The 22049-nt window shown below is 58.7% G+C and overlaps 1 protein-coding gene across 1 annotated transcript; it reads left to right on the plus strand.

Annotated features, from left to right (window-relative positions):
• Nucleotides 1-506: 506 nt before the first annotated feature.
• Nucleotides 507-17768, plus strand: MAN2A2 (mannosidase, alpha, class 2A, member 2). Its single transcript, XM_015428889.1, has 22 exons — nt 507-657; nt 882-1142; nt 1310-1454; nt 2015-2186; nt 2949-3076; nt 7236-7409; nt 7732-7918; nt 8378-8555; nt 8700-8902; nt 8995-9177; nt 9281-9395; nt 10428-10495; nt 10763-10928; nt 11227-11463; nt 11607-11729; nt 13184-13298; nt 13424-13557; nt 13663-13804; nt 14743-14876; nt 16548-16742; nt 16895-17005; nt 17193-17768. Exons 1-22 carry the CDS (start codon nt 526-528, stop codon nt 17346-17348), a joined length of 3459 nt encoding a protein of 1152 aa, XP_015284375.1. The 5' UTR covers nt 507-525; the 3' UTR covers nt 17349-17768.
• The last annotated feature ends 4281 nt before the right edge of the window (nt 17769-22049 follow it).

Raw genomic sequence — 22049 nt, forward strand, 5'->3', positions numbered from 1 at the left:
GGAGGGAGGGAGGGGTTCCCTTCCGCGACTCCCCCCTGCGGCTTCGAGAGGGTCCCCCCCGGTCCCCCCGGGCGGGGGCAGAGCGTCCAGCCTGGAGGTTGGGGGGCGGAACCCGGGGGAGGGGGCCACGGCGGGGTCAGAGGCCACACAGCCCCCCCGCCCCCCCCGTGCGGGCAGTGGGCTCTGCTGCCTGGAGGGGCGCTGGAGGCATTCCGGGGGGCCAGGCCTGGGAAACACACACACACACACACACACACACACACACACACACACACACACACACACACCCCGCCTCCCGGTCCTTCTCCCCGCCGCCCGACAGCTGTGCCCCTGCTGGGCCACTCACCGCTGCTGCTGCTGCTGCTGCTGCCGCGGCGTCTGGGGCCGGGGCCTGGCCTGCGCGGGGGTCATCGGGCCGGGCCCTGCCTCTCCCCTGAGGCACAGCTGTCGAGAGGGCGCCCCGCAGCACCGGCCTCACGCCTCTCTCGTGTCCACGTTGCAGATGCCGCCTTGGGTGCCCCCAGGATGAAGCTGAAGAAGCAGGTCACCGTCTGTGGCGCCGCCATCTTCTGCGTGGCCGTCTTCTCCCTCTACTTGATGCTGGACCGCGTCCAGCATGACCCCGCCCGGCACCAGAACGGGGGCAATTTCCCTCGGGTGAGTGGGCGAGTGGGCGGGCATCGCCGAGCCCCTTCGGACTTCCACGAGGGGTTCTCAGGCCGGGGCTGGTGTCCACTCTTGGAGTTAGGCGGCCGGGCCTGCCCATTCCTCCCCACATCGGCTCCGCCACAATCTAGGGGCCTTCCCCACAGGGCACGGCCTCACCTGGGCCACCCCTGGGCTTACCGGCCTGCCCCCTCCCTCCCTCCGCCCCACCCCAGAGCCAGATCTCCGTGCTCCAGAACCGGATCGAGCAGCTGGAGCAGCTCCTGGAAGAGAACCACGAGATCATCGTCCACATCAAGGACTCGGTGCTGGAGCTGACGGCCAACGCCGAGGGGCAGCCCGTCGTCCTGCCCTTCCACATGCCCAACGGCTCCTGGATGCTGCCCCCGGAGAGCCGCCCCCCCAGCTTCTACTCGGTCTCCTCCCAGGACTGCCAGTTTGCCCTGGGTGGCAAGGCCCCCAAGACGGACCTCCAGGTGAGGAGGCAGGAGGCCGGAGCCCCTGCACGCGCGGGGGGGGGGGGAGAGGGGCTCCTGAGAGGAGGGGGGCCTGGTACCCACACAGGCAAGGGAGTAGCCAGCACCTTGGGCAGGGGGCAGCAGGGCAGGGTCCCGGTGAGTCGGCCAATGCCTCCTTCCCCCAGATGCTGGCTGTGTCTGCGTTGCTCCCGTACGACAACCAGGACGGCGGGGTGTGGAAGCAAGGCTTCGATATCACGTATGAGCCCAACGAATGGGACACGGAGCCCCTGCAGGTCTTTGTGGTGCCGCATTCCCACAACGACCCAGGTAAGCGGGCGGCCGCCCTGCAGTCGTATCCCCCCCCCCCGTCCCCCGGTCCCCGGCCCCGGGAGCCTGGAGCAGAGCCCCTCCAGTGTGACCGTGGCAGCAGCACGGGCTGTCCAGGCAGCGAGCACATCGAAGGCCTGTGCTTTCTTAACTGTAGCCAGCCCCCTTCAGGACAGCAGGTCCTTTCCGCGAGGTCGGAGTCCCTGTTCCGGAGCCGTCTGAATGGGGAGAGTCCCGGGGGGGGGGGGCAGAGGCCGAGGTGGCCAGAGAGGCCCAGGAGCCTCGGTCTCAAGCGCTGGCCAGGATTTCCTCCCACAGGCCTCTTTGAGCTGCAGAGAGCTGTGCTGAGCAGGTCGCGGGTCTGATTCCACAGAAAGCAGCGTTTCCGCTGTCCCACAGGAAATCTTAACTCTGCCGCAGATGCAAGGGGTGCTGCTCTGTCTGTGAGCCTAGCTGGATGGCAACCCACACACGGGGTCCCTGAGACCTGGGCTGCAGCAGACCTGGGGGGGGGGGCGTCTGCTGTAACCCTCCATTGTTGTCCCCCCTCCCCCCCCCAGGCTGGATCAAGACCTTTGACAAGTACTACTTTGACCAGACGCAGCACATCCTGAACAGCATGGTGGTGAAGCTGCAAGAGGACCCGCGGCGGCGCTTCATCTGGTCCGAAATCTCCTTCTTTTCCAAGTGGTGGGACAACATCAGTGCCCAGAAACGGGCTGCCGTCCGCAGGTGAGAAGGGAGGGAGGGATGTCAGTTGCTTTCCTGGTCTTTTGGGGGGCAGTGTTTTTGGACAGAGCACCCGGTGGGGTGCCTGTGTGTCCGTCCGTCCGTAGATGCCTGTGTAACGAAAGAGGGATTTGCAGTGACCATCACGTGAACGCTTATGTCTGTCACATGGGACTCTGAAAGGCCCCTTGGCCTTTTTCATTGGCTCAACTCTCGCAGACTTCCCAGGCTGTTTTGGTACACCAGAGTGTCTGCCCCATGGAGGAATGAGACTAGCTCTTGTGAAAGAAAGGGGGGGGGTGTGCTAAGAGAACCAGCAGTTCCTAGACTAAGGAACGAGCTCCCTGTTGACCGAGAGCCATTTCCCGTAGTAGAGGCCTCTCTGCCTCTGGGAATGGGTCTCTTTGCCCCCGAGGCCTGCTCTGCCGCAGCAGGGAGAGTTCTCTCTCCGCTCACTGCAGAATTAGCCGGAAGCTCCCCGGCCTGCTTGTCTGCATGGGTCTCCCCTGGCTGCGTGAATCTCGCTGGCTTGGCAGTGCAGGAGAGAAGAAACGGCCGTCTCTTGCAGCCTTTTCACCTCTGAGCGAGTCTGACTCTGAACTTCTCTGTTCCTGAGGTGCTGGGTGAGGAGGGGGAGGTGTGTGTGTTGACGGGAAGGAGCGCTCCGTCCGAGGCAGGTTCTGACTTTGTGCTGTAAGCCCGACTGAAGCAGGAGCCTCACTGTTCTGAGCTTTGGCCTAACGGTGGCTCCAACCCTGATCACAGGCTGGTGGGCAACGGGCAGCTGGAGATGGCAACTGGAGGCTGGGTGATGCCCGACGAAGCCAACTCCCACTACTTTGCCATGATCGACCAGCTCATCGAGGGGCACCAGTGGCTGGAGAAGAACATTGGTGAGTGCCGTGGCCTGGGCCCAGCGGGCGTGGAGGCCTTTGGCGGGGCGGGGTCTTTTGCCGCTCTACGTGGCATTGCTGGGGGGGGGCAGCACAGGCTGGGGGGCAGCAGTGCTGAGGCCTGGCAGTTAGAGGGCAGCGAGTGCGGCGTGGCTGCTTGCGGGGCCTGAAAGGACAGGAGGTACCCAGCTGGCCGAGGGACCGTGTTGCTGGGGGCAGCCAGAGACTTCAACAGAGGACTCTGCAGTGTGGTGTGGTGGTTTTAGAGTGTCAGGATGGGACTGGGGAGACCCCCAAGCTCGAACCCCCTCTCTGCCAGGGAAGCTTGCTGGGGGACCTTGGGCCAGTCACACGCTCTTGGCCTCGCCTACCGCACAGGGTTGCTGTCAGGACAAAATGGAGACTCTCATAAGCCACTTTGGGTACTCCTCATTGGGTCCTCCGGCAGCAGAATCATGTCTGTCTCTAGAAGGCAGGTTGCGAGGGAGGACAGGCCATGCGGCAGCCCACCCCATGGCGGCCATCACAAGCGTACAGCCACCGTGGGTATCCCCTGCTCCCCCCGCAGTGGATATTGCTCAGGGGCAGGAGAGCACAGCAGCGCCCCTCAGGTCCCCCGCTTGGGCGGATAATGCCCCTCCTTCGGCCACGCGTGACGTCACTGTGCCGCGTTTCACACACCAAGCAGAACCTGGAACACGCGGGGAATCCCTTCCGCCGCCCACTCCCAGGCTGGAGGCTGGAGCTCTTTTGGGAGAACAAAACAGAGGGAAGGCAGGACAAGCCAAACAGGCCCCTGGGAGGGAACACTCCCAAAGAACTGGTGTTGTGTCGTCGTAAACCCCCCCCCCCCAAAAGTGCAGGATTTCCTGGGGGAACGACACTCCTGAAAAGGGAAGGAACCCTTTTTTGCTGCTGCAGCAGAGATGCTGGGACAAGCGACTGGGAGAGATGGAAGGAAAACTTGGCAGGGTGTTGCCAGGTCGCCCCCCCCCCACCACTGGAAACATTCAGGGGGGAGATCCAGGGGATGTGTGTGTTTGGGGGGGGGGGGGAGCCGTTCTCTCAGGAAACGTGCAGTGACGCAAAGGCCGCTTTTGGGGTGCTGGGCCAGCACTCCTCTTCACCAAAGGATGAAAGGAGTGGAAGTGGCCTGGTGTTCCCAGAGCCTGCCTCTAAGCAGGGTTTCCTGGGGGGGGGACAGACATCCAGAGTGCCGTGGGGGGGGGGAGAACAGCCCAGGCTTAGATTCCCTGATCGACCGGCCCAGTGGAAGAGTTCCCCCCCCACGAGGCCCCTGGGAGAGAGTGTCGGGTCAGTGACTCTTGGAGGGAGAGGATGGCCGGGCCTGGCCCTCCCCCACTGGCTCGGAGCCCGTGCCCCCAGCTGCTGTGGATTCCAGCAGGCAGGCTTGGCACTCTGCACCACGCAGCCTGCAGACTCGTGGCCGATTACACCAGCAGTCCCTGGGATTGGGGGGCAGCCTTCTGCCAAACCCCATGGAGACAGTTGTGAAGCAGTCCAGGCTTTATGGCTGTTTGTGGCTGACAGCAGGGTGACGGGTGGAGCTGACCTTGCACGGAGGGCACAGGCTCAGCTGGACCACAACTTTCGGTTAAGCAGCAGCGCTGTCGGGACCAGAGGAGGTCTGTGCCCCCTGTCACTGTGGCCATAGGCTTTGCTCGTGCATCGTAAAGGCCAAAGAGAACATCCTTGCTGCCTCACCTGTTGGAAGGTTACCTGGAAAGAATCAAGAGAGGAGCAGTTGCGCGTTATGTTCAGCAGCCGCAAACAGTGGGAGCCGAGCTCCGGTAATCGGTTGGCGGCGTGGAGCTGGTGGCTGAGGGAGAGTTCACCTGCTTCCTGGGTGTGACGCCTTTCCTCTCGTTGAGGCTCCCTCGCTGTGGGAAAATATAGTGGGACCAATGTTCCCTCTAAGTTGTGGGGTCTTTTGAGCAAAAATTCTACTTTGTGAGCTACTGGCATTAAAGTTGTGAGCAAGAGATTTGGCTGCTGGATAAACTAGTTTGCTCTGGAGCCCAGCCTTCCTGAGCCGAGACAAAAATGTGTGAGCCAGAGGCTCAAAAACTGAGCTAGCTCACACTAACTCAGCTTAGAGGGAACACTGAGTGGGACCACGGTGGAAGAGGCACAAACAATAACAACTGTGTGTGTGTGTGTGTGTATGAAAAATCAGTGTCTAATTACAACAGCAAATCAAATCAGGGAAATATATATATATGTATGTATCAGTCACATAAAGCAACATGACAATATGTCGTATAAGTACATATCCGCATACAAAATGTACAAAAAATCCACACCAATCTTGTAACCACAATCCCTACCGTACAATATCAGAATACCAATAAAGAAAATTGTTCCACAGAGTATTGTATCAAAGTCTATGTCTCTGCTGGGTGGTTTGTAACGTACGTTGTAAGCAAGGTACCAAGATTCCAGGGCAGGGACTTCTAGTGAACGTCTGTTTCACGAGAGTCTCGATCAGTTTCTTGCCGTAGAGTCAAAGGGTTCTTCAAAAAATCTTTCAGCATCCAAACGTCATTCTGTCAGCGAACCCATTTGTAACTTTGAAGATCTGTGTTCCGGTATAGAAGCTTTGTGGGTGGATGCAAAAACTTTTTTGCATGTGGATATGTATTTATAGGACATATTTTCATGTTGCTTTATGGGACTCTATGTTACACACACACACACACACACACACACACACACACATATATATTTCTCTGATTTGTTTTGTTGTTGTAAATAGACATTGCATCTTTTGTTTATGTACACGGTGTGTATTTTTGTTGTTAGTGCATCCCCCGCGGTGGAGGCAGGAGGGACAGGGAGGCTTTGAGTCCCACTGCGGTTTCTGCTGGGGCTGCAGCCAATGTTTCCTCTAAGCTGCGGAGTCTTGTGAGCAAAAATCCCACTTGGTGAGCGACTGGCCTTAAAGTTGCAAGCGAGCGATCTGGCTACTGCATAAATTAGCTTGCTCTGGAGCCATCCGTCCTGAGCGAAGGCAAAAATGTGTGAGCCAGAGGCTAAAAAACTGTGAGCTGGGTTCCGAGAAGGCAGGTGTGAGCCCCTTGAGGACTGTCTGGCTGGCCACACTGGTAGCTGCCAGACTGGTGCCCCTTTGTGACCAGAAACACCCAGCCAAGGGTTGTTGTGAAGGAGCCAACATGATTATTGCTTGACAGTGAGTGCATGGCTGATGTATTTAATGTTAGGCCTTCATACTGTTCTGGTCTTCCACATCAGGAGACTCAAAAAAAGTGCCTCCAAAATGAACACGGTAGCCAGCTTGGCGTAGTGGTCAGGAGAGCAGACTCTAATCTGGGAGAACCGGGTTTGATTCCCCACTCCTCCACGTGCAGCTACTAGTGTGACCTTGGGTCAGTCACAAGTTCTCTCAGGGCTGTCCTTGAAAAAGAGCAGTGCCTGTCAGAGCTCTCTCTGCCCCACCTACCTCACAGGGGGTGTCTGTTGTGGGGAGGGGAAGGGAAAGGAGTTTGTAAGCTGCTCTGAGACTCCAAGTGTGAAGGGCCATGGGGTATAAATCCAGTCTCCTCCTCCTGCTCTTCTTCTTCTTCTCTATAGTATGATGGTCCCTCACCACCCCGGGCTGCTGCCGGTCCCACTGGCTCAGCTCACTCAGGGCCACGGGCTGTGAGTTGAAGAGGCAGGAGAGCAGCGCCTGGCCTGTTGTGTATTAATGCAGAACGGAAGTTGATTTCTTGGGAGGGGAGTGAAAAAACATTGTGGGCCTGTTGCAAAATGTCAGCTTCAATGAGGTCTTGCGACACTGCACTGCTCTAGAACGAAGAGTGCCTGACATTTCCAGCCTGGCCTTCAGAAAGTGTTGTGCCGATGGCCTGAAAGATAAGACTGAGTCATTAGGCGGAGGAGTCCTGCTGGGAAATTGGCAGGCGTTCTGTGTCGCCTCTGCTCTGATCGGGTTGCAGCAGGGGTGCCTTTGCGACCTCAGAGGGCCGCGTGTAAGGGAGACCACTTGCATGCAGAGGTAAAGGTGCCTGGGGCTGGGAAGGCCAGGCGCCCACTCTTAAGGCTCACGCAATGTCCAGGAGCTCTGCAGCTGCCCTCCCCCCCCTGGGGCCGCTGACCCCCGCCTCTCTTTGCCGCGCAGGGGTGATGCCGCGCTCCGGGTGGGCCGTGGATCCTTTCGGGCACAGCTCCACAATGCCATACCTGCTGCGCCGTGCCAACCTGACCAGCATGCTCATCCAGCGTGTCCACTACGCCATCAAGAAACACTTTGCAGCAACCCAGAACCTGGAGTTCATGTGGAGGCAAAGCTGGGGTGAGGGGGGGGTGAGGGGAGGGACGGTCCCAACCTTCCTTGTGGGCTGTGGGCTGGGCCTGTGGGCCAGAAAGGGATTCCCCCCCCCCCGAGGGCAGGTGGGATGGGGGACCCTGTTGCTTGTGCTCGGGTGCCCTGGCCCTGGGCCGCAGGGAACGATCCGTCCCACGAGGGTTCCTTCTGGCGCTCCGGCTCTGCCCGCTTGGCGAGATGCCCGAGAGGGGGGTGGGCGGAAGCCCGTGGGCTGCGGGGCCGCTGTGTTCTCTCGGAGTTTCTTGGGCCCTTCCTGAGCACAGAGGGCCTCCGGCTTTGCCTTCTCCAGACACGGACTCCAGCACAGACGTCCTCTGCCACATGATGCCCTTCTACAGTTACGACGTGCCCCACACGTGCGGCCCGGACCCCAAGATCTGCTGCCAGTTCGACTTCAAGCGCCTGCCGGGGGGCCGCATCAACTGCCCCTGGAAAGTGCCGCCCAAGGCCATCACTAGCGCCAACGTGGCTGAGAGGCGAGTGCCCGTGCGCACCGGTCCTGCTGGCGGGCGTGGCACACTCTCTCTCTGCTCCACACCGGCCCCGGCTCTGCTGCCGCCCGGCCCCCGGCCCCCCCCCCCCCATCCTCCCTCTGCCGCACCCCCTCGCCCGGCCACCCTTCTCCTCACGGCCCCTCTTGGCATCGCTCTTGAGGCTGCGGAGTGTCGTTAGAGAGTTGAGCCCAACACTTTTCTCCCGTGGGTGCCCTAGCACAGCTTCCAGCATTGTCCTTCTCTATCCTTGCGAAACCCCCACCCTGTGAGGTAGGCCAGGCTGTGAGTGTCGCTCCCCTGGCGGATTGGGGCATTTGAACCTGGGTCTCCCGGATCCTGTTCTGACGTGCTGTCCGCTGCACCGCTCCGGCCACTGTGGCCTTCCGCCCTCGCTTGCTGACTCCCCCTGGCCCCCTCCCCACGGGGCCCCTCTCCTCCCAGGGCGCTGCTGCTGCTGGACCAGTACCGGAAGAAGTCCAAGCTGTACCGCAGCAAAGTGCTGCTGGTGCCCCTCGGGGACGACTTCCGCTACGACAAGCCCCAGGAGTGGGATGCCCAGTTCCTGAACTACCAGCGCCTCTTTGACTACCTCAACGCCCACCCCGACCTCCACGTGCAGGTGCGATGGGCTGGCAGGCCCAGGGGCAGCTGGGGGCCAGGGGGCGGGTCCCTGCCATGTGTGAGAGCTCTTCCTCCCGCCTTCCCTTGCCCTCCGCCTGACCCTGGACGCTGGCTTGTGACGTGGCTCCTTGCTGTCCCGCAGGCCCAGTTTGGGACTCTCTCGGATTACTTCGATGCCCTTTACAAGCGGGTGGGCATCGTCCCCGGCATGCGCCCCCCCGGCTTCCCCGTGCTCAGTGGCGATTTCTTCTCTTACGCGGACCGAGAGGATCACTACTGGACCGGGTACTACACGTCCCGGCCCTTTTACAAGAGCATGGGTCGCGTGCTGGAGGCCCATCTCAGGTGAGAGTGTGGGGGGCCCATGCGGGGGGGGGGGCGGAATGGGCGTTTCTGGGATGTCGTGGAAGCCAACGGTGTCCTTTTATTCGAGGCAGGAGTGCAGAGATCTTGTACAGCCTGGCGGTGAGCCACGCCCGCCACGCCGGCATGGACAGCAAGTACCCGCTGTCTGACTATGCCATGCTGACCGATGCCCGACGCAACCTGGGCCTCTTCCAGCATCACGATGCCATCACCGGCACCGCAAAGGAGGCGGTGGTCGTGGACTATGGCGTCAGGTGCGTGCCAGGCTGGGCCGGGGGGTGGGGGGAGGATTTGGCCTCCAGGCCTGGTTCTAGTTCACATCTTCTCTCCCTCTCTCCCCCCCTCCCCCCCTTGCAGGCTCCTCCACTCCCTCGTGAACCTCAAGCGGGTCATCGTCGATGCTGCGCACTACCTGGTCCTGGGGGACAAGGAGGCCTACCACTATGACCTGGCAACACCTTTCCTCGGCCCGGTGAGCCCCACCGCACGGTCCCTCCCCTGGGCCCACCGGGAGGTCGCCGGGTTTGATCCTGGCTGGACTGGGGCCCTCCTCGGGGTTGCTGAGTCTCTGTCAGACTCCTGCAGCAGTTAAACGAGTATAAAGCCAACAGTCATGATAGTCTGACCCACAATCAAACAGTCATAAGACTTATAAAGAATGCTGTTTATGTATTGCAAACTAAAGCACTACAACATGATACACAACTCAATAGAAAATCCTTGAACCAAGGTACATAATCAACGTTGTCTCCAGATTACATAACAACGTTTCAAAAAATGGATCTTCTTCAGGAAATATAGTGGTGCCAAAGCTCTGTTTCATAAATGTTAGACAACAAGTCTTATGGATATTAAATTCAGATAGGACGCTGATCTCAATTAACATTCAGGCTCAAAATATGCTGCTATGTTTCTACTGGATCCCGGGCACCTGGAGACGACGTTGATTATGTACCTTGATTCAAGGATTTTCTATTGAGTTGTGTATCATGTTGTAGTGCTTTAGATTGCAATACATAAACAGCATTCTTTATAAGTCTTATGACTGTTTGATTGTGGGTCAGACTATCACGACTGTTGGCTTTATACTCGTTTAACTGATCGGATCGTGTGTGTCCAGACTCCTGCAGCAATCAGTTCCCAACAGCTTTCATTCAAAGATGTACAGTTTATTGAGACATGGAGAGTATGCAGATATCTTAACACCTTTAGTGTCAGAACTGGCCTAAAGCGGGCGAAGCAAGCGGGTAGACACTATTCAAGGGGGTCCCCCTGGTGGCTCAGGTCCAATCAGAGGCCAGGTAGGAACCCGCCAAAGTAACGGGCAATCATTCCCAGGAGAAAAGTACACCAGACACTCAAGGCCGAAGGCTTCGGTTACATAGATAAAGAAATGCTGGAAACACAGCAGAAACGAAAGTTAAAATTCCAGAGTCCCCCCACACACACCTGTGGCAGCTAGAACAGCCAGAGGCCTCGCTGACCGTCTCCTTCTCTTTCCCAGGACGAGACACGCCTCAATCAGGACTCTCTGCCGGAGAAAACCATCCTCAAGCTGGATGCGGCGCCCAGGTGGGAAGAGCCTGTTGCGGAGGGGGGGGGGTGGGGGGGCCGGTGTGGCTGCCCGCAGTAGGTGGGGGAGGGGGCCCTAGACCGCCCCCCCGCCAAGATGCTTGTCCTCCTGCCTGGGTCTACTGTGTCCTCCGCAGAGGGGCCTGCTAGTTTGGGCCCTGTTGGGGGAAATGGGAAGGTTGCGTGAAGAGCACGGGGGGGGGTGTTGACAGGCCCCCCTCCGGCCTTCCAGCCACCCCCTCTTCTAACTGCACGACCCACTTGCAGGTTTGTGATTGTGTTTAACCCCCTGGAGCAGGAGCGCCTGAGCATCGTGTCCCTCCTGGTGAACACGCCTCGCGTCCGTGTCGCCAACGATGAGGGGCAGCCTCTGGCCGTGCAGCTCAGCGCCTGGTGGGCTTCGGCCACGGACATGGCCCCCGAGGTCTACCAGGTAGCCCGCTGGGGGTTTCCTCCGCGTGTCCGTGGGTGGGCAGAGGGGGGACCGTGCTGGATGGCTGGGGGCGGCCTTCATCTCCAACCGCTGAGGGGTGGGGAAGGCCGACCCCCTTCCCTCTCTGTCCGCGCACCGCGCACCGATACATGCTGACCGGCACAGCCAGGCTCTTCAGCGCGTTTCTGTTCTCCAGACAGACCTGGTCACCGTTGCTCACCTAGTGACTGGAGGCTGTTGCGGGTGCCCCGCCGGCGCCCCGTATACAGCTGCCCCTTTCTGTGCTCCGATTTGACAGGTGTCCGTCATGATCCGACTGCAGCCGCTGGGTCTGACCGTCCTGCAAGTGAGCAAGTCTTTCGACAGCCACAACACCCTCAGGTCTTCTGTGCGCCTCTTCCTGCACGGCCGTGACCTCCCGGTGCGCAAGCACGAGGCCTTCCCGGTGCGCATCGTCCCCGCTGCCACGGATGACTTCTGTCTGGAGAACCAGCAGATGCGGGCCTGCTTCTTGGGGCCCAGCGGCCTGCTCAAAGTACGCTCGCCCAAAGCGGGGGGGCGTGTGCGTGCGTGCGTGTGTGTGTGGGCCTAAAGGGGGATGGGGAGGACTGGTGTGTGTGTGTGCGTGTGTGTGGGGGGGCTCCTGCTGACCGGCGCTTCTCCTCCTGCATCCTGCAGAGTGTGCATCACGCTGGGGAGGAGCGGGAGCAGAGGCTGCAGAGCCAGTTCCTCATCTACGGGACCCGGAGCACCAAGGACAAGAGCGGGGCCTACCTCTTCCTGCCCGACGGAGAAGCCAAGGTCTGGGTGGGGGCCCTGGGAGGGGGAGGGAGAGGAGCCTCGCCTTGGGCCAAGCCTGGAACTTCCCAGGTTCCCGCAGCAGAGATCCACTCGCCTCCTCTCCCTTGGGCGGCAAACGCTGCTCCAACCCAGGTGTGACCCATTGATTGCTTTTGGAGATGCCGGAGTCCTGCTTTCGTGGTGCCAGCTGAGGGCATGTTCAGAAGGCGGTTCTCCCCCCCCCCCCCCGCCCCAATTTTTAGCTTCCCAAGTTGTCCCCCCTCGGGGGTGGTGGTTTGGTGTAGTGGTGTAGAGCCAGTTTGGTGTAGTGGTTAAGTGCTGGCAGACTCTAATCTGGGAGAACCGGGTTTGATCCCCCACTCCTCCTCCACTTGCACCTGGCTGGATGATCTTGGGCAAGCCGTAGTTCTGATAAGAGCTGTTCTTGAAAAAGAGCAATTTCTGTCTGAGCTCTCTCAGCCCCACCTGCCTCACAGGGTGTCTGTTGTGGGGAGGGGAAGGGAAAGGAGTTTGTAAGCCGCTCTGAGACACCTTTGGGTAGTGAAGGGCCATGAAGTATACATCCAATCTCCTCCTCCTCTTTCCTGGGAATTTCTGCTGCTCACTTGGCCTTCCTGTGTCTCCCGCGCTACCGCCAGTCCACACCCCGATGCCTTGTCTTTTTTGTGGAGAGATTCTGGGTTCACCACAATGTCCTTCCAGACCTATTGATGTTGCTTTGACTGCACGGGGCTGCTCCAGCTTTGCCCTGTTTGGGAAATACTATGACGACGACGACGACGACGACGTAGTACCGTATGCCATTGTGTGTAGAATAGCCAGGAGATCCTAAGATTGTCTGGCAGCCAGAAGTTCTAGCTCTTTAACGTTATGCACCACTAGGTGGTGAGCTAGACTTGTTTTTAGGGTGAGAAACATTTCAGAGGTGCTTTTTCCACTGCCTGCTTCTGCACCACGACTGGTATTCCTTGGAGGTCACCCTTCTAAATACTAGCCGAGGCCGACCCTGCTTAGTTTCCGAGACCTGACGGGATCGGGCTAGCCTGGGCTATCCAGGTCGGGGCTTTGGGAAAGAATGCCTTTTGAGGAGGCATTTAATGTGCTCTAAAAGGATGTGGGCCCTTCTGCACGTAGGTGGGATTTCAGTTTCTCCCTCGTAGGAGCATCTGAAAGATTTTGATCCTTTTGATTGCAGAAAGTTTCCTTGTAGAATTTGGTTGTGAGCCAGAGTTGTAGTTGTTGTTTCTCCTAGTGGGATCTGGTCGCACAAACAGCTCTTTAAGATTTTGCATTTGCTTGTTTGTAAAGGGCATGTTTATTGAGTCTGTGTGCAGCCATTTCTAAAGACTGTTGTGTGTGTGTGTGCCCCCCATGAGCCTGTGGGGAAGCAGGCTGAGAAACCGAGGGGCGTGTTTGTTGCTACACCCGCCTGCCCTGCTCCCTCTCCCTTGCAGCCCTACACCCCCAAGGACCCTCCCGTGGTCCGGGTGACGGAGGGGCCCTTCTTCTCAGAGGTGGCCATCTACTACCAGCACATCCAGGAGGTGGTGCGGCTCTACAACGTGCCAGGTGGGGGCTGGGGAGCAGCGGGGCGTGTGGGAGGGCTGGAAAAAAATGGGGGGGGGGCTGGTGGGTGGGGAGAGGAGTGGGGAGACCTGTCCTCCATACACCGCCCTCGCCTCCTTTGGCCCCAGGGGTAGATGGACTGTCCCTGGAGGTCTCCTGCCTGGTGGACATCCGTGACCACGTCAACAAGGAGCTGGCCTTGCGTTTCAGCACCGACATTGAGAACAAGGGTGCTTTCTTCACGGACCTGAACGGATTCCAGGTATATTGAGGCTGGGGCAGGGAGGAAGCATGAACCCCCCTTCCCGGGCTTTGCTCGGGTTGAACGGCTGCACGTGTCCTTGGACAAATTCTTCTCTGCCGGCAGATCCAGCCCCGGCAGTACCTGAAGAAGCTACCGTTGCAGGCCAACTTCTATCCCATGCCAGTCATGGCTTATATCCAGGACAGGCAGAGCCGCCTGACCCTGCACACAGCTCAGGCGTTGGGCGTCTCCAGCCTCAGCAGCGGTGAGTGGAGCAGGAGAGGCTGAAGTCCTCCGAAATGGGGGGCTGCCGCTCTCCCATTGGGGGCTTTGTTATGGGGCTTGGGGCTGACCCCCAGGGAAGCTCCCAGTGTTTGGGGGTGGGTCTCTGGGGCACACGAGGAAAGTCTGGGAGCTGTTGTGGTGAAGCAAAGGCCTCTTCCCGTATGGACAAGTTTCCATTAGCATTATTGATAGTCCCCCTTTTCACAAACTCAAAGCCGATTACACAGTGCGGCTCAGTGCAGCCAGTAGGATGAGACCTCTAATAAGCTTAACCGATGTTGAATTAGGACAGGCTAGTAATTCTTAAAGCTGCAGCATTTAAAGTCTTCCATTACTTTAGTTCTCAGACTCTGAGGTTTCTTCCCCTTGTTCCGCAACATGTGGGCAAGACAGAGTCCAGTTATAAAGCCTCAGTCCTTTGTGGCTTGAGCCAGAACGGTCAAGCGATAAGAGAGCTTCTTCCTGGTGTCCAGGGAATTTATACTCTTCCATTGGGAGTCATTCCCAGTCTTCCTGGCCCAAGAGGAAGAAATACAGTCTAGCCTTTCAGCTTCCCAAGTCCCCGTCCCTTTGGTGTGACAGTGTAGCCGAGGTGTTAGCTGGTGAACCTTTTGTTCCACTCCAGCAAGAGCCATTTGCATGACTAAGCACTGAAGTGTTGCCTGCCTCCGCTCCTCTACTTCGTCTCTTTGCCAGAGACTAACTTGCACCCAGGCCTCCTGGACACGGACAGAGTGCAGGCACAATCACTATAATGTTAACCTAGGGTGGAAGGCATTTCTCCGCCCCTAGGCCTCACGGATTCTGCACCGGCAGGATCCTGCAGTTGGGTCCTATTTGTTGTTGTGTGTGGGAGGGCTGTTTGAAAGCCTTCTGTTTATGTTCATCTGATACCCCCTGTTTCCCCTTGATTTGCAGGCCAGCTGGAGGTGATCCTGGACCGACGCCTCATGCAAGACGATAACCGAGGCCTCGGCCAGGGCCTGAAGGATAACAAGCGGACCTGCCACCGCTTCCGCCTCCTCCTGGAACAGCGCAGCAGTGCTGAAACGGTATGAGGAGCCACTGCCGAGGCGTCCCTGTGGTGGGGCCACGCTGTGTCACACAGCCCCTCCCTCCTTGCCCGGGCTTCTTGGAAGCGCCACGCAGCACATGCCCAAGGGAAGCCTCTGGCTGGGAATTGCAGGTCCCTTCAGTGCCCCAGTTGCAGACCAGCTCCACTGCTCCCCGGGAACGGTGCAACGAAGCTCCTACTTGCTGTCTCGTGGGTATCACCCCCTCACTGGGACCGTGGGAAGCCGCAAAGGCCCTTCCGAGGAAGCGTTTGCTCCCCTTTGCCTTGATGCCCCCTTGGGCACCCGTAGCAGCACCCGGCCCGGTTCCAGACCTGGGGCTCCTTTTTCATGCCGGGAGCTCATTCACCGCGTGCCCTCTGCGAGGGAGGGGGCTTTGGAGTTAACTCCCGAGTCTCGGCTTCTGCTGTGGTCTTCTCACCCTGCTTGGCCACGTGTCTGGTTTTCTGTGTCTTGCAATCCCCCCCCCTCCCCGGTTCATTATGGCTGCTGAGCTGTCCGGTGGAACGCACTGACGCCAGAAACGCGTCTCACAGAATCTCCTGAGCTCAGTGGGAAGGATGGGTTTTAATCCAGCCACTGGACAGCAGCACGGGGGTCAGGCGTGGAGGGTGAAGGTGGGGAGAGCAAGGTACGCCCCCACCCGAGCTGGTTGGAGGCAGGGGAAGGGATCACGCGTGACGGAGGGAGGATGCCGTAGCAGCCAGAGAAGGGGAGGCCTTGTCAGCCGTCAGTCGGTGGCTGGGGGAAGGCAAGCAGGCGAGAGAGGGTCAGGCTTCCGAGGACGGACATGCAACTAGTCCCAGGGTGACGATTTATACATTAAATGTGTGAAAGGGGTGCTGAACAGCGTGGTGGGGAAGCTGGGAAAGACAACACCCTTTTCAAAGGGTGCGTGTGTGTGTGTGTGTGTGTGGAAACTGTCTCCAGCCGGAGTGGTGTAGTGGATAGTGCTGGACTGAGAACTGGGAGATCCGGGTCTAAACTCCCGCTCTGCCACGGCGACCTCAGGCCAGCCATACAGACTCGGTCTGACCTACCTCGCAGGGTGGTTGTGAGGCTAAAGGGGAGGAGAGAACTAGGTAAGCCACTTTGGGGGGGGGGAGCGGTGGGTGGAAAGAAAGCAAAGAGAACAAAATACCGCCTGGGGCTGAGCAGGGATGGAGACGGGGAAGATGAACCCCACGGCGGTCTCTGCAGAGCAAAAAGGCTCCCCTCCCCGGCTCTGTGGGGCCTTGCGGGGCCTCCCCCCCCGGGGAGCCTCTGGTCCTCCGTCGCCCCTCGGACGCAGGGCCGGGTTGCCCCCCCCACCCCCGAGCGGTTTCCCCCTTGTAACACGGCTGTTCTCCTTGACCCCCTTTCCACGCCCACCCAGAGCTCCGGCTTCTTTTCCAAACTGGCCTCCGTGGTTAGAGACTGGGTCTATTCCAGCTGGAAGGCCGATGGCCGAGAGGTAAAGCCTGCCCCGTCTCGTGCACTAGCTGGTGGTGACGTAGCTGGGCCCTGTGTCTGTGTTAGCCCAGGTGATAGCTCAGTGGGCCTAGATCCCCCTGCGCGCGACCACCCGGCCTCCGGGGCTGGGCGGACCACCCGGGACTCTCCCTGCGGAGCCTTCCTTGCACGCACCCCTCTGCATCCTCCCCGCTGCAGGCCCAGGACGGCCGGCCCATCAGCTTCCCGTCTCTGCTCAGCCACATGACTTCCATGCACCTGAACGCCGAGGTGCTGGTGATGCCCGTCGCCCAGGAGAAGCCGCCGCCTACGGCCCTGCGCTCCTTCCAGCCCTTCTCGGCCACCCTGCCCTGCGACTTCCACCTGCTCAACCTGCGCACGCTGCAGGGGGAGGTGAGTCCGAGCGCGGGAGCCTGGGCTCTGCCCTCTCCAGGTGGGTGGAGCCGCTCCCCTTGGCCTGCAGGGAGCGGCCGGGTGGCGCTTTGCCTCGTGTCGCCCATTTGTTTGCTGCCTTCCCGGTGGCATACGTGCCTGCTCCTCCACAGGACGATTCGCTGCCCTCCACGGAGACGGCTCTGATCCTGCACCGCAAGGGCTTTGACTGTGGCCTGGAGGCCAGGAACCTGGGCTTCAACTGCACCACCACCCAGGGCACGGTACGCGTGGGAGCCGAGGTTCCCCGGCCTCCTAAAGCGCCGAGCGGGAGATCGGTGGGGGCTGTAGGGGAGGAGACTGTCCCGCCGGTAAGGGAACGGAGCCCAGTTCTGCTGCTGGGGCCTCCCCTGCCCGAGTACCCGGGGGGCTGCCGCTGCCTTCACTCACCACCTGCCTCTCCTCCGCCAGCTGTCTCTTGGCGGCCTCTTCCAGGGCCTGGAGCTGGCATCCGTGCAGCCCTCCTCTTTGACCCTGATGTACCCGCTGGCCCCGGCGTCCTCTAACAGCACCGCCGTTCACCTGGGCCCCATGGAGATAGCCACGTTTCGCCTCCGCCTCGGATGACATCACTCTCCCTCGGGGGCCGGCTGGGACACCCTGGTCTGCCGTGCACTGCAGGAACAGGACCGGCCAGTGAAGCTCAGGCTGGGGTGTGGCTTGGCCCTGCGGCCGGGAGGAGGCGTCCTGCTATTTATTGCTCTCCTTTCGTAGACGCTGCTGCGTTTCAAAGGCCGGGCGGGGGGCTAGTCCGGGTGCTCTGTGGGGCTGCAGAACTGGGGGGTCCTCCCAGCCCGAGGGCCCTGGGTGTGTGTGTGTGTGTGTGTGTCTTGGGCTTGCCCTGGCCCAGGAGGAGGCCTCTGCCACTGCCCTCCCAGGGAAGGACTCCTGCCTCCTCCAGCTGTCTGTTGTGGACCACAAGCCCAGCCTGACTGGCTCCGTGAGCAAGGAGGCGACGATGCCTGGCCCTCACTGGACAGAAATGAAAGAGGCTCTGGGGGGGGGGGGGGGGGCGCCGGGGGGGGGGGAGGCTCTCACTGTGGACTTGTGGCTCTTGCTGAACCCGGGTTGGGAAGGGACTCCTTTCCAGAATACAGGGAATAATGAGGTACCTGATGCTGCTGGGCACGGCCTCCTCCTTTCGCGTGGTCAAGCGAACGGCTCCGTCTCTCAGCAACTGGATTCCATGAGGTCTCCCCCCTGGCTCTGGCAGGCTGGGAAGAGTCATGACCGCTGACCCATGGCCCACAGTGCCCATTTTAAAGCTGATCAGTGCTTGTTTACGCCATTCCCCACCCCCAGGAAAGCAGAGGTTTAGAACCCGCATTGCTTTTGTTTGGACACCCCCCCCCCCGTCAGGTTGGCTGTCCGTACTTCCCAAGGGAAGCCCTCCTGCTTATCCCCGGTGAAAGTGAGGTCTGAAGCCCTGCTTGGCCTTGGGGGTCTCCATCCAAACCACGGGTATCACTGTCAGATTGTTTATTTATTTACACACAGTACCTAATTTAAAAGCACCTACAGCATCAGGCGTCAAACAGCCAGTATAAGAACCAGTATCAGATCTCTCCTCAATGGCACTCAATGTGTGGCTTCTTCCTCCAAGGGGTGGGTTGTGGGTCGGATGTAGAGATGTAAAATTTCTGGAAATTTTGAAGCTAGGAAAAACCCCCGGCTTTTTTCCGGAAAAAAACTGCAATTTTCAGAAAAATTGAAAAAAAAATGCTACATTAGCACTTCTTTTTTCTTTTCCAGATTGAAAGTCATTCTGTTACTTTAGGAACATAAAATATGACTATGGACATTTTTACTTGGCATGAAATTATCACAACTAGCATATTATATAGTATATCCAAACAATTATTACAAACAGAATACCCACCCACATGCAAAAACAAAACTGAAACCTTTTTCTTTTCCTGTGACAATAGCACCTCCTAAAGGAAGAAATGCATCTTGTTCTTGCATTGGAGAGTTCAGTTTGTAACCTAGGACTTGCCTTGTCCTCAGTGCACAGAAATTAGATCAATCTGATACCATACATATTTTTTAGAAATGATTTGAAAAATATTTGAACACCTTGTCTTAAAATATTTTATTCATCATGTTAAAATAAAATGTTCCATAATCAATTTCACCCCCGAATTTTTCTGGTTTTTCCCTGGGCCTTCACATCTCTAGTCGGATGTGATGGGAAACGTAGCTGTCTTCAGCCACAGTCCTGGCGGAACATACCTGTCCTGCACGCCCCGTGGAACTGCATTAGCTCCCGCAGGGCATGGATGTCCCCGAGCAGAGAGTTCCACCAGGCGGGAGCCGGGGCTGGAAAGGCCCCCTGGCTCTGGCTGAGGACAGCTGGACATCTTCTGGGCCAGGGATCGCCAGAGATCAGCACCTCAGCCAGGGTCCCTTGCTGGAGGCTGCCCAAAAAGAGAAGGAGAGAGAGAGACGCTGGATTCGTACCCCATGGCCCTCCACAACCCGAAGGAGTCTCAGAGTGGCTTTACACTCTCCTTTCCCTCCCCCTCCCCACAACAGACACCCCCTGTGAGGAAGGCAGGGCTGAGAGAGCTCTTGAGAGGACTGCTCTTGAGAGGAGAGCTCTGAGAGAACTTGTGACTGACCCCAGGTCACTCCAGCTGGTTGCATGTGGAGGAGGAGTGGGGACTCAAACCCGGTTCTCCCCGATCAGAGGTCTGCGCTCCTCACCCCTGCACCCAGCGGGCTCTGGGGGTGGCTGCCTTGCAGGGATCAGCTCCTCCTCCCCCACCTGCCCGCCTCTTCCTCTGGAGTGCCTCTCGCTGTCTTGGTGACCGGCATCCGCCCGCCAGGCCGGTGGAACTCCCCAGACTGTGTTCAGGCACCTGAAAGTGGCGAAGCCGCTGCCGGCTGGCACATGGCTGGCCTCTCGCTGCCTGATGGATCCGTGGAGATGCCAGTTGTGTCGGCGTGGGGTGATGCCGGAGCCCCAGACTGGACGCTAGGAGGGGTGCCTGAGGCAGGAGCCCCCCCCGAAGGCAGAAGCGGAGGCTGCTGCAGCCAGGCAGTGGGGTCAACGTGCACAGAAGAGGTACAGAAGGAAACAGACTCCACTTGTGGAAGTGCCCACCAGGGTGCTCCTCCGTGTGCCAGGCCGTCTTTGTGGCCCGTGGTGAGTGCCTGCCCAGGCACAGCAATTGCTAAGGAGGGGGAGAGGCCGCTGGGGCGTCTGGCCAAGGGCGAGCGGCTGCCCTGTCAATGGGGGGTGGGTGGGTAAGAAGGCGAGAGCGGGAAACAGGAGGTCTGGGCAGCACCTCAGCTTCAGTCAGTGGAGAGCAGCAGGAGAAAGTGTCCTGCAGGGTAAAGGACAACCTGTGTGCAGAGGGAGGCGTGGGTCTGAACTCTGGGTGCCTCACTGTCGCCCCCACACACACACGACAGGGCTGTGGGAATCTGATGCTTCATGGGCAGTATGGCCAAGCCACCCAGCGGCTTTGTGTAGACAGGAAGGCAAAGGGGCTGTCCCTGGGACTAGAGGAGCCGAAAAAGCAAGGGGGCTGCTGCTGGCTGGCTTCCTGCTCTGGCTGCAGTCCTCCCCCTCCCAAAATGGAGCCTGCGCATTTTTAAAAAGCAGCGCAATGGGGACGGTAGTGCCACTGCTGCCGAGGGCATCCCTGGTGGCTCCACCTGTTCCATCTGCTGCAGGAGGCACCGGCAGCCTGTCCCGATCAGGGGGGCGTGTATCATCTAAGGTGCTGCTGCTCGTTCACCTCCTGGGCTTCCTCTGGGGAGCTTGTGATGCACAAATCTGTACCCCCTGCGTGCTCCCGGGGCCGAATAAGGAACGCAGGGTTGGAGTCCAGGGAGTGGATATCTGTTTATTGCAATAACAGGAGACACGGGACTGGACACCTTGGCACCCAGTAACCCCAAGCTGTATTCTGCCCCAACCAGGAAGGGCCGTAGGTCTTCTACCCCCAAATGACGTCATGACAGTTGACACAAAGAAAAATCCTCAGTTGGTGTCCAACTGGTCTCATCAATCAGAGCATCATTTGAACTGGCACTTCTCTATGGGCAAGTCCCTATTTGGATCACAACTGTCAGTAATTGTGTCAGCTAAGCTTATCTGGTCCCGGAAGAGTGGAAAACATCGACGAACAGAGAGGCCTTCTGTTGGCCTCCTCCTTGGCTTATTTGCTTCAGCCTGGAGCTGGGGAGTTTTCTGATAAGGCGCATGAAACTTCGCTCTTGGCAGACAGAGTGGGGCAGGAAGTTATTTGTTTTGAGAACACAGAGCCACGCCATCTCATAGCTGAACTGTCAGGGTGTCCTTCAGCCAGGGAGCTTGTCATTTCAAATGTACATTCCATTCCATTATTTTCTGAATCCATCTAAAAGAACCTTGGTAATTCTATTCTAAGTCTCTCCTGCTGTCAGGCCCCACAGCAACAACGAAGTAGACACTTGCAGGAAGGTTTTACTTTATTTGAAGCTATAGATGCACGGACAGGAACACTGTTAGGAATCACAAGCAAACTATGCGCATGAGAGGTTATAGTACATTCATATGCGTACCATCCAATTACTACAGTTCCCGCGCGCGCCTTTCGGCCTGGGAATCAACTGCTACTTAAAAGAAAACATGGACGAGCTTCTCAAGGCCCATCCTGATTATAGTCAAAGCAAGAACTTCAGCACTCCTCCTGTGGCCTTGAGAGATAGCTGTTTCAGCTGAAGCGGCAATTAAGCGAAGGGGAAAGCATGCGCATAGAACACAAGGTAAAACGAAACTTTGGCAGCTTGCTGGACACCTGCTTGGGCTCAATGCTAAAGATCAAACTCTGAATAAAACACCTTGACATGTCAAGAGAAATGTCAGAAATCGCAATCCTGAACCACATTCCCTGGTCCCTTGTCGGACACTTGGGAGCAGGGGGGTGCCAGGTGACCTCCCCTGTGTGCACCCCCACCCTCCTCCTCCACATCCACCCTGAGAAGGCCCCAAGGTTAGCCAGCAAGCTTCCGGGCAAAGTGGCCGGGCTTCAGGGGCCCTCCCTCCCGTACTGGTGAAGTGCTGGTCACCGCCAGACCCGCCCCCCCCCCGCCACAGGCCTCCCGCAACCCTCTCCTGTGCCCTCCCCGCCGGACCTGCTCCCAGCAAGAAAAGAAAAGCACTGTGGGCGGGATGGCTCCAGGAGGATGCCCGAGAGACCTGTCCTTAAGGTGGTGGGGCATTCCGGGGCCTGCCCCCCCACTACCGCCCAGGCCCCCCCCCCGGCTTCCCATCCC

The sequence above is a fragment of the Gekko japonicus genome, unplaced genomic scaffold (genome assembly GCF_001447785.1).
Source record: "Gekko japonicus isolate JY-2015 unplaced genomic scaffold, Gekko_japonicus_V1.1 scaffold773, whole genome shotgun sequence".
Lineage (NCBI taxonomy): Eukaryota > Metazoa > Chordata > Lepidosauria > Squamata > Gekkonidae > Gekko > Gekko japonicus.